Raw genomic sequence first — 12,332 nt, forward strand, 5'->3', positions numbered from 1 at the left:
TAACTTTAAAAAGAAAAACAATTTTGAAAGACTTGAGAACTCTGATCAATGTGATTGATGATCAACCAAGATTTATGGACCAATGAGGAAGCATGCCATCCACTGGCTGACTGAAGTTACAAAATGAGGCTTACTTTTTGGACATGGCTACTGTGGGAATTTCTTTTGCTTTACTATGCATAAGTTATCAGAGTTGTTTTAATGGGATGAGATAAATGCTTGAAAATTGAAAAAAAGAATTTTAATGACTGGGAATATAGAGGATTTAAAGGGCTGTCATGGGAGAAAATTAACATTATTTTGCTAAGTGTCACTTGACAGACCTTGGAGCAAATGAGTGGGTAGATGATTAAGAGAACTAAGTTTAGTCTTGACAGGAAGTAAAGAAAAACTTCCAAACAACTAGAGCTACTCAAAAGGGGGATGAACTTCTTTGGAAACTATATTCCCTCTTGGGAAGCAAAGGCTGGATGATCACACTGGGTATAGCATAAAGGGGATTCTTACGCACAATTTGAACTAAATGGCATCTAAAGCCCCTTCCAATTCTGAGATTCTGTCAATTTACTACCTCCTAAAGCAGACCATTAAACTTTGGGGCAGTCTTAGGAAGTTCCCTCCCTCCCACTCCCTTACATCAAGATGAAATCTGCCTCAGACGTGAATTCACCATTCCCGGCACTCTGAGCCCAGGCCAAATGAATTTAATCCCTTTCCCATGTGATTCCACAAGTATTTGAAGGCGATAGATCTATCATGCCACTCCTACACCCCACCCCCAAGTCTCTTTTTCTCCAGTTCCTGTAATTCTGATATTCTACTTGCTAATGTCCTGGAATTCCATTCTGAGATACTTTGTGGCCTATCTCATTTTACCAAGACATTTCTATTGGTGGCAATCATGTTTATCACCACTTATGCAAACTCTGCCTTTCCAGATCCTCCCATGGTCAAGTGTTGGAAGGAGCAGGGTCAGAACAGGTACAGAATGGCCATTACCATAAAGGCCACTGAACCCAATACCACTCTTTATTTCTTACCTTCCTTGAAGCAGTTATTGATTGCATCAACATGAGAGGTCCCCAAAACCTTCTCTAAACATTGAAATTGTCATGTCTTCCAGACATGGATGGGCCCTACCTAATTGTAGTGCAGCTGCCTATTATGAAATACTAGAAATACAAGTCCTAATTCGAAGTTTTTCGCATCAGAGGGCACCTTGTACTGTAATCCTTTGGATGTCATTGTATCTCTCTCCTAGAAAAGAGTTGGGTTTCTAGATGAAATGCTCAATCTGAATGCAGAATATGTGGTTCTAAAGCCAAAACAGTATGTCTGGTGGAATCTAAAAGAAATAGGCTCATTAATCTACTAAATATTTCCAAATCTAGGGGTTGGGTACAAAACACAGCAGTAAGGTGGTGTAATGGACAGAATGCTAGCCTCAGAGACAGGAGGATATGAATTTGAATCCTGCCTCTGATACTTAACTGTGTGGGCCTGGTGAAAAAAAAAAAAGGTTACTTAATTCTACTTCAGTTTCCTGATCTGTAAAATGGAAACAAATAATTTACCTCACATGATTATAGTGTGGATCAAAGATGACAAGAAACGTAAAGCACTGAAAACTTAAAATATTATATACAAGTTAGTTATTAAAAAGAATGGCTGGGCTAGAAGGGATGAGATCCCTGGCCAAATCATGGGAAAAAGCTCCTCTGAGCTAGGTCAATAATCAATGTCATCTTGCCTTAAGTTTTCCCTTTCTATTTATTTCCAAGCTGGTTCAAGAGAACGAAGAGACTAATAATAGCTAAGACTTATTTGTATGACAGATACTGTGTGCTAAATACTTTGCAATTATCTCACTTAATCCTCAACCCTATGATGAAGGTGCTATCCCCATTTTGCAGATGGGAAGTAACTTGTTCAAAAAGCTACAATGGTATCAAGAAGCAGAGCTGGGAAAGGGAACCCAGATTTCCAATTCCAGAGCCACAACCCCAAAGCTGTCTTCTTCTAACTGGCAGGTTTAAGAGCTTGCTAGACCCGTAATGGCCTCCAACCAGCAGGGAGACAGGGAGCCAACCTCCAAGTGGAGAAGGGCAGGGATTGCTCGTCTCTGATTTGGGCAGTATAAAGCTTGCTTTGAGTATCTCAAGTAGCTAGATTTGGTCACCTATGATTCTTGGGGGGGAGAAGCAGTATGTCTATTGCTGTAAACTGAGCTGAATTTCAACTAGCCCTTTTCTAGCTTTTTAATTTTTTGAAAATTTGTTTTTTGACAGTTACATTCATGTGTTTCCTGTGAGTTCATGCTGCCACAGGAAAAGAAACTATGTTTTAGTTAATATTTTTATTATGAACTTATTAATTAATGAACATCAGCAAATCTGTATTATAAACCACTACCAAACTGGGGAATGCAGATCCTCAAATATGGCCCTTAATAAAAGGATTTGTTCTATAAAACTTGGACTCAGTCAAAAGGCCGCTCCCAAGGACCTAGATGGCCACATGTGGTCTTGAGGCTGCAGATCCCCTACCCTTGCAACCAGTCAGCTGGCTATAATTCAGCCTGATAGATTGATTAAATTCTAAACTCCTTCATTTCCTGAAGAGCAATGCTCCACTTCAGCTAAACAAAATTTATGCATCCAACCAAACTTGAAAGACATTCAGTCTTCAGATGGAATAAACTTTACATCTTTTAACAAGCCTTACCAAGAAAGGCATAAAATTGGGAGAAACGTTGACTAAGGCCATTTTCTACTATCATAGAGGTTAACAGGCAAGTCCAAATGTAAAAGGGATGCCCTACAGTGAAATATTCCAGGTGTTATTTGCTGCAGATGACACTGTGCTGACTGCATAAGGCTTTTGAACATGGCAATCTCTTCAGTGAGATCTATATTCACTTAAAGAGCTCATACTGTTTATGCACACAGAAAAAACCAAGTGGATGAAGAATATCTATCTATTGTCCTGACTACAAGGAGTCTTTTGGACAACTTAAAAGCCATTTAAATTCATCATTACATAACTCTAACTGAAATGGAAGGAACCTGGATTAGAGTAGGCTAGATTGTTTTTGGGTAGTTAATAGTGCTTTTAATAACCTCAAATTTCCCTCCACATCTAAGGTCCGTATCTTTTCATGCCACAGTATCCTAAGAACTAAAGTGCTGTTATGCAAACAATAGTGAGGACATGGCAGACACAAGTAGGCACATTTTACCAATAACATAAAGGATATAGAGGTGTGCTACCAGTAAATGTGGGCCAGTCATGTCATGAGAGTTCCAAATGTGCAGAACATTTGGAACTCTCACGACATGACTGGCCCACATTTCCTGGTAGTGTCAAGACCCATGAAGGCTGACCTTGAAAATGTTGGGTGGACTTTACAGGAAATAGAAAGGAGTCATACTGGATACAAAATCCACCCTACACTATTACACATCCATCAAAATACATACACCATCACATTCCTGTGAATGTGCAGGGGGAAAGGCATTGGATTTAAAGTTATTTATAGTTTATAAAGTTTAAAGATTTTGGTTACAACTCTAGCACTGCTACCTATCTTTATCTAGGTGAAATTACAAGGTCTCTAGACCTCTTTCCTCATTTATACAATGAGAAGTTTGGACTATCAGGGGTGGGAAACCTGCAGCATCAAGGCCACACACGGCCCTTTAATCTTCAAGTGTAGCCTTTTAACTGAATCCAAACTTCATAGATCAAATTTACTAAAATAATAATAATAATTAGACGCAGGTCTTCAAGATTCTGAACTGAAGACTATTTGTTTATGCCCGCTAAATCTATAAAATTAGAGTAATGAACTAGATTTAAAGTTCCCTTCAACTCCAGATTTGATGTCATAATCAGTTTGGCTAAATGAAATTCACTGTAAATACTGTATGTGGGAAATAATATTCCACACATAAATAAAATCTGAGGCTATTCAATATAGATTACATTGAAATTCAGTACTTAACAGAAAACTGTATTGAAACACCCCAGTGTTTCGGAATTGGACAGAACTTCTATGACCATCTTGTCCAGGGGTTCAGAGGTACATAAACTTGTTGGGGAAAAAACACATCTTATGTTAAGATACTTGGTTTTCTTTGTTAATTTTATGTATTTTATGCACTTAACATTTTTTCTGAAGGTGCACACGACACAAAAAGTTAAGGGCCTCATCCAACCTATACTCCCAAAGCAATCTCTCTTCTATAATACCCTAAAAATGCTTTGCAAATTTAAAATGAAAATATATTAGGGACTATATCAGCAATGCAATATTCACAATACCTATGGCAATTATAAATATACTGATGTGGTTATTAATCACAAAATATACCAGGTTCTCCATATGGGAGATAAAGCTAGAACATTTATTAAAATACCAAATGACTGAGTCCCAAAACCAGAAAGTCAAAGCCATCAGAGTAGTTATGAAATTGGCACAGGTAGATAAAGTAGAAAGCACTCACATTCTCATGCCTTTAAAACTGAACAGGCTACCCCAGGCAAAGGTCCTCCTCTCCCCACTCACAGCAACTACTCAGCGTCCAGGAAGTGTGCTCCTAGCCGCTCCGACCCCTGGCAGTCCTCAGCAGCAATCCTTAGCAGAAATTCTGGCTGGCTCAAAAAGGGGTTTGTGCCTCCACCTCCACCTCCACCTCAGCCACTGCCGCTACGGCTGTTGCTGCTGCTACCGCTGACGGCGCCACTGCCCATCACTGCAGGAACTCTAGCTTGGCCTTTGTTTCCTCTTGCCCCACCCCTTCCTGCCACTTCAGCAAGTCCAATGGGGCATGGAAGATCTTTAAATCCCATAACCCTTACAGGTACTTAAAAATAATCAAATTAAGTTCCATACTGGTCCAAATCTCAAATCTAACCAGGGAATGCTTTGCTACCAGAAAGATCATCTTTATGACAAAACCATACATAAATAATGGCAAGGGAATGGAAAGGGATTAAACTCATTTGGCTTGGACTCAAGAATGCCGGGAATGGTGAATTCAAGTCTTAGGGCAGATTTCAGCTTGGTGTAAGGTAGTGGGAGGGAGAACTTCCTAACAACTGCCCCAAAATTTAATGTTCTGCTTTAGGAGGTAGTAGACTGACAGAATCTCAGAACTGGAAGGGCCTTTATAGATGCCATTTAGTTCAGAAAAATGAGACTTTTGAAACATAATTAATGTCACTGAGAATTAAGTCCAGTACTGGTTTTCCCTTAACCAAGTACTAACCTGCTCTTAAGCAAATTGTAGAGGAGACAGACAACAGGTTTATAACTGATCCTTAACAATAATTTGATGACATAAAAATCTAGAATATTTAGAATGATGAAATGGATGCTACAACAAAGATAACTGATAAAATGTTAAAAGTCCCATTTCTACTTCTGGCAGTATCCAGTGATCCCAAAATTGCTGTTTACTACAAACTATTAGTTCTGAGACCCAAAACTAAGGTAAAACAAATGATGACAAACTAGCTGTGGGACTAACCTAATCTGTTTTGAAAAATTAATTTGAAATCAGTGGAAAAAAGAAATAAATTAGAACTTAACCCTATCTCCCCTAGAATCAACTACAATTCTCTGTGCTAGACTTAATGCTGAATATCCACATTTTCCCCCCATAACTAGGTACTAAGAACAGAGGTTCCTAAAAAGAAAAAAAAATTTCAGGGGCAGCTAGGTGGTGTAGTGAATAGAGCACCGCCCTGCAGTCAGGAGGACCTGAGTTGAAATCTGGCCTCAGACACTTAACACACACATAAAAATCCCAATTGCCCTACTTTCCCCCCTCGAAAAAAGGAAAAAAAAATTTAGACCATATTTAGAGTATTTTCTTCAGTTCCGGGCACCATAACAAGGTTGGTGTAAGGCCTCAGAATCATGCCAAGAAGATCAATTGAAACAGATATAATTTGCATTTAACCATGTTTTCCAGAAAAAGTAAAAAAGCACTTATTAAGAACCAACTTATGTTCCAGGTACTGGGAACAGTAAGGAGGAAGAAAACCCCATATACTTTAACATTTCATGTTATAGAATTCTAAAGCAGTAATTTTTGTCAATTTCACAAAGACAAATAGTCCTCCACTTGGCAAGTGTCATCAAATGTAGGTATGTGGGGGCAGTTTGTGTATACAAAGCATTATTTTGGGGTCAAAGAGCTTTAAAGATGAAAGTAGTCTGTGAGATAATTCATTTGGTCTTTGAAAGAATGGTATGCAATTCTTACAAGGCAAGAATAAATGGTTTATAAAATGTAATTTTATTTTATGTTACTTTGCTGTTACATAGGGCATAACATTTTCACAAGGCTTTTTTGGGACTACAATCAATGATTAGCAACACACAATAGTGGTCCAAACTTTCTAAGTAACGATCACTGGACAAACGTGACACCCTCTTACATGTGCACAAATCTGCATGGAAAAGTACTAAAAATGTTAGGCCTGGACTCGTGTATTTCCAATGGTTTCCCCCATTCTAGTGTATTAAGAAATGACATGCACTTTAATTTGCCAAAAAGCAACATTTGTATTCTGGTAGTTACATGCTACTTCTATTACATAGTAAAGTGGACACCAGAACTACAAAGGCAGGAGGTGTGAGTGAACTTTTATTGAGACAGGGAAATTGTCAAATGAAACAGCAGCAACTGAAGAGTAAGAAAACTTCGTGCTGTTACAGGACTTATTTTACAGTAGGCATATTTCAGTTGTGATCCCTAACTCTAAAATGCCAAACTTGATTCCATTTGACCTAATACTTCTGGATTCCTCCTTAAAAGGAACATATAAGAGCATGTGAAAGTTGTTTGGTTAAAGGAAAACCCTGAAAAATAAGGTGGGAATATGGGAGGATGGGGGGGAAGTTATGTAAAACACTTGAGTTGTATTTAACTACATTTTCATATCTTCACTGTAATACAAAACACAGTCACTTGCAGAACTGGTTCAGATTTTTAAATACCAGATACACTTTAGTCCTCTACATAAGTGTTTGGAAGTTACTTATGTTTATATGAAATGAAGCTATTAATACTTTTCTACAGCAGTAACCGCACACCAGGAAGGTCAGGACAAACACAAATCAAGGAATGGAGTTTTCCCAAAGCTGCAGTGTGAAAAGACTATAAACAATTGATTTCCATACACATGGATGGGTTCTCTTTGCTATAGGAAATCCAAGTGGAGCTATAAGGAATGGAGACGTGTAAAAAGGTTTCTTGAGAGAAAGGAAGATGACACCCTGTATGACTTTTAATTTTCTGCACCTTCTGCAGCATCACATTCTTCTCCTGCACTGTCTGATGTCCATAACTAGAAAGAAAAAAATCACATTAGGTTATTTCTAGATACATTAAATTATCATGCCAAATCTCTTAACATAGTAAATATTATAGATCTGGTGATAAGTTATCTTACTAAATAGGTTCTTAAATTAATTTTTATAAACCTACTTGTACCGTACTATACATGAACATCTCAAAAGTATCAATCTTTTGGCTTAAAAGTTATGCTCAACTATAAAGCATGCCATCACTGAATATGGTATCATCTGAAACTTAATATTCTCATCCAGTTAACCAACTTGATCCTTTTGCTTTAAAAACAAATGTGAAAAAAATTTAATTAGGCTAAACAGAACATTTTAAAAACTAGCCACTAGTGTTACCACTGTGCTCAAATAGTTGAAGGGCTCCTGTGTTATACAGAAGAGGATATAGCCTTGTTTCGTGCAGTGTCAGAGAGCTAAAATCAGCAGTAGAAGTTGGGGGCACAGAGCAAAAAAAAATGTTTCTTTTATATAAGAACTGCTCCATCTTATAAGCAGTGAGCTCTCTGCCTCCTGACATGACCAAGTGAAAAATAACTTAATCATAATTTATATCAAAGATGATTATATAGAACAGATCCTTACATGGGAGTGCCAGGAAAATGAATGAGATCATCTGTAAGACGTTTCTAACTAACATTCAATATATTAAAAATAATAATAATAACTTAAGCTTTTATTAATTGTTGAGAAATAGTGAGAACTTATTTAACTTTCCTGTGCAATTTACCTAAATATCTCTTGTAAGCTTTGGAGGTATCTTGGGCACATGTTTACGCCAGACCAGTATGGCAGAAATAGAAGCATTAATTACAAAGTAATTTTCTGTAAAGCAAACTTTTCCCAACTCTGAGGGCTTCTACCCTTCTACCTTCAAAACATACACAAGTAGGGTCTATTTCCTGCAACAGTTTCCCTTCTTCCTCTTGTTCCTGTAACCATAGAAATTTTCCAAAGCTCAGTCCTGGGGTGTTTTCTCTTCACAACTTGCAGTATAATTTAACATTTAATTATTTATTTTTTATGTAACATCACTGTTTCATACGATTGTCTCCTCAAACAGACTAATTAATTAGCCCTCTGAAGGGAACAACCAAGCCTTATACTTACCTCTGTATTCCCCACAACACCTAGCATTAGGCCAAACACTTAAAGAGTTAATCAGTTTATTAATTAACTGTTATCAAACAAGACTATAAACATTCAATTAATATTTATGAAGATCTATGTATAAAGCACTGTGTGTGCATGCGTGCAATGTCCATGCACACAACACACACTACAGCCACAAGAAAGTTACTTTCTTTTTTTTGTAGGCAAAGAGATCGGAAGCATTTAGTTCAAGGAGGGCAATGTTGAAAAATCCCACCTCTTGGCAGAGAAGTGATGGATTAGAGGTACAGAATGAGACATGCATTTTCAGACACAGTCAAGTGTGGATGTGTTCTGCTTGATAATACTTACTTGTTACAAGGGGGGGCTTATTTGGTGGGAAGGGGTGCTAGGGGGAATAGGGAATGGGACTAGTGAGATAAATGATAGTGAAACAAACATAAAGAAGAAAAGAATACTGATGAAAGGCGTTTTTAAAGAATCAGAAGAAAGCAGAAAGAAATTTAAAAAGGGACAACCAGGGCAATTTGATGTGAACATATTAAACTTATACTTTAAACTAACAATCAGTTTTTCATACAATTCTCTTTACTTTCCGTTTATAAAAATGTTTGTTGGCGCTTTAACTTGACAAAACAAACAAAAAAAGACTCATATTCAGACCCAGGGCACATTAAGGACATAGCAGTTATGTTGGCAGGAATGATAATCGTTATTAACTTCATTTTTATCTTATAACAGCATCCTCTGGCACTCCCTTCCTAAATAATTATAGATACCTCATATCTGACGGAGAACAGTCAACTACATATCCAATTTCCCTGCTTATCCTCCCCACTTTATCAAAATGAACAGGCTTACTGATGAAGTATAACAAAGGGCATTTTACTCAAATACCGTTACCTAATGTATTGAAAATCATGTATGATTACTTAGAGCCTGAAAAAATTTCTCCAGTCTTAGGCTTTGGGTCATACAAAACAAACTGATTCTATCCTTTACTTCTAAGTTATTCTCTAGGTTTTTAACACACAAACTTTAACTAGGTTTTTTTTTTTTTAACTAGGTTTTTAACACACAAAAAACAAACTTTAAAGTTATAAGATGCCAGTAAAAGAATCTTCTACTGAAGTTAATTAAGCTAAATAAAGCTTGAGGTGGTATGTCAAATGTTTTTAAGCATATCATTTACAACAGGATTTATACGACTCAAGACAACTTTCATCTCCAATTATCATCTTCATATTTTGTCTCTAATAAGCAAAGGACAGATTTAAAAAGTGACACACAGAGAGACAAAAGGAGGTTTTGGTTTAATAGCAACATTAGTTTACACCCCAATTGTATGTTCTTACTTAATCAAAACATAACTGTACAATCAATTTCATTAAGGCTGGAAGATCTACCTTAATTTTATTAGATTGTCCTCTCTCAAAATCACATCAATACCCTTTGTTATTTCTGCTTTGACCCAGAACACTGATGTATAAAACTGCACTCTTAACTGTAAAATCCCCTTAAGTTCTCAATTTACACTTTACCTCTTACAACCCCCAAATAACTGAATAATTTTCTGTCTTACTAACAAGTTCCCATTCTCTTTATGTTTCAAAGTCAGCCTAGAAGAACATAGATAAAATTATATGGGGGATAAGGATCAGATCTATGATTTCACTGGTATAAATAACTCTCAGATGAAGGAACTCCCTCTCCTGATACAAGCCAGCATCGTCTCTGCAACTTAGATATAGTCTTTCGAGTTGTACAGGGTACTGAAAAGTGATCAACTTGCCCCGAGTCACACAATCAATATGTCCCAAAGGCAGAACTGATGAAACAAGGTCCGAAATCTCTATGTACCACACTGCAAGTGCTCACTACCATGAGAAAATATAGACCCCTATAGCAATGTTACAGAGAAGATCTTAAAATAAGTAACTAGCTATTATTTATCAAGTTTAGAGGTAGTTTTAACACCAATCCAAAGATATGACCGAGGAAAGAATTTTAATAATCTTACTGCAGAATAAATTCTTGTAGGATGGAAGATGAAAATCTATAAATGACTACTTTATCCTAATACTGTTAAAAGACAACTTTACTGCTATTTACATTAAAGTAAAATATGCAATACTCAATATTCAATTCACTTTTCCCCCCAGGTAGTTGCTTACTAGAGTTCTACCATTTTTTCCCAAAGCTAACCCACCTACCTAAATCAGTATAATGCCTCCAAAAACTAGGAAAAGGATCAAGTTTTCCTTAATACTTTTATTCTGAATAGGGAATGGTAAGCAACAACAACAAAAAAACTTACTGTTAGGTTGTCTCTAAGCAACTGCATGATAAGAGTACTGTCTTTGTAGGAGTCTTCATTCAGTGTATCAAGTTCTGCAATAGCCTCATCAAAAGCCTAATAAGAAAACAGTAAATATTTGTACTTATAAAGATCCTTTAAGCTGTAAATTTCAGATATTTTTATTTTAAAACTGCCAATGTACATGAAAGTTAAGATTATTCAGAGACTATGGTTAGTACTGAACCAATTGAGTTTGACTTATAGTTCTAATATAACTATACTGTTTCTTCTACAGTTCGGAAACAAGTATTTCTTATTACTTCTAGAGGTTATACCATATTATATCACCTTATTAGCCCATTTTGGACCAATGTGAACTAATTTAGTCACTAACAGTCTACTTCCTCTTACTCAGGAAGCATCTTACTAATAAAATACAGGCATTACAGAAGATATGAGAAATTACTTCCAAGATTTTAAAATCAAACTATAGAAAAACTATTTCCTTCAGAGCTTCTGAAGGCTTAATTAGGAACTAACTGTTTTAATTAGCCTTCAGAAATATCCTGATGCTTATAATCAAAAGGTATGGGAATAGAAAATAAACAGTTAAAAAAAAAAATCAATGGTTTTGTGTATGTGGGATTTTAGGGGGAAATGTGTGTATGTTTAGGGGAGATGCAGGGAAGAAAAAATGGAAGGAACTGAAAGCCTTTGAAGTATTTCTACAAAACATCTGAAATTAACTTTATGAACATTTCAAAAGGTCTACAATTTCTGAACAAACAACCTTACCGTTTTAGCCAATGTGCAGGCAAGCTCTGGGTTATTAAGGATCTCATAGTAAAATACAGAAAAGTTAAGAGCTAGCCCCAGGCGAATTGGATGTGTAGGTTGCATCTCTTTCTTGCTGATGTCAAATGCTTCTTGATAAGCTCCTTGGGAATTATCTATTGTTTCTGTAAAGGGAGAGAAAAAAATAAAAGATTGAAAATTCTTACCCAGGTTATGTTGCATCTTCTGACACACGTGCTCACATTTTGGTGGGAGGAACCTTTCTCTTAGGAGATAATACTATTCTAGTTTTAATTTTAAAATATAATCTTTATTCAATAATACAGTAGAAATTAAAATTAATCCAATTAGCATTTATTATATATAAAGATCATCTTGGTCCTGTGTTTGGTTTAGTTTAATGAAAGGTAGGGAAAAAAATTAAGATTTAAATTATAGTGGATCCTCTTGGGTCGTATAGCTCTTCAGTTTTAGAAAGGGCCATTAAAAGGTTCATCACAAGGCTGGCTACAGGGAACGAATTCTTCCACATACAGTCATTCTCTGAAACAAACCTTGTAATCTGTATGGTGCAAGGAATACCCACAACCTATGATCCTTGGACTTGCAATGTTCAGAAGGAGGAGAATGGAGAAGGAAGAGAAAGGTCATTATATTTTCCTCACAGACTCCATAATCTATCACCATAAATTTTGTGCCTTTTTCACCCAATCCTTCCCTATTATTTGGGGCACTGCAGAGTCTAGATCT

At 36.4% G+C, this 12,332-nt stretch overlaps 1 protein-coding gene across 1 annotated transcript in view; it reads right to left on the reverse strand.

Annotated features, from left to right (window-relative positions):
* Window positions 1-6,286: 6,286 nt before the first annotated feature.
* The window catches only part of YWHAQ (tyrosine 3-monooxygenase/tryptophan 5-monooxygenase activation protein theta), a 34,786-nt gene continuing 28,740 nt past the window's right edge, over window positions 6,287-12,332 (reverse strand). The window contains exons 3-5 of the mRNA XM_069064818.1: window positions 11,583-11,746; window positions 10,806-10,901; window positions 6,287-7,359 (exon numbers count right to left, since the gene is read on the reverse strand). Coding sequence (XP_068920919.1) covers window positions 7,300-7,359; window positions 10,806-10,901; window positions 11,583-11,746 — 320 coding nt within the window. The 3' untranslated portion in view covers window positions 6,287-7,299. The remainder of the gene's footprint in view (window positions 7,360-10,805; window positions 10,902-11,582; window positions 11,747-12,332) is intronic.

The sequence above is a fragment of the Petaurus breviceps genome, unplaced genomic scaffold (assembly GCF_028583685.1).
Source record: "Petaurus breviceps papuanus isolate PSGF00001 unplaced genomic scaffold, PetGlider_PUasm1.0 90644, whole genome shotgun sequence".
NCBI lineage: Eukaryota > Metazoa > Chordata > Mammalia > Diprotodontia > Petauridae > Petaurus > Petaurus breviceps.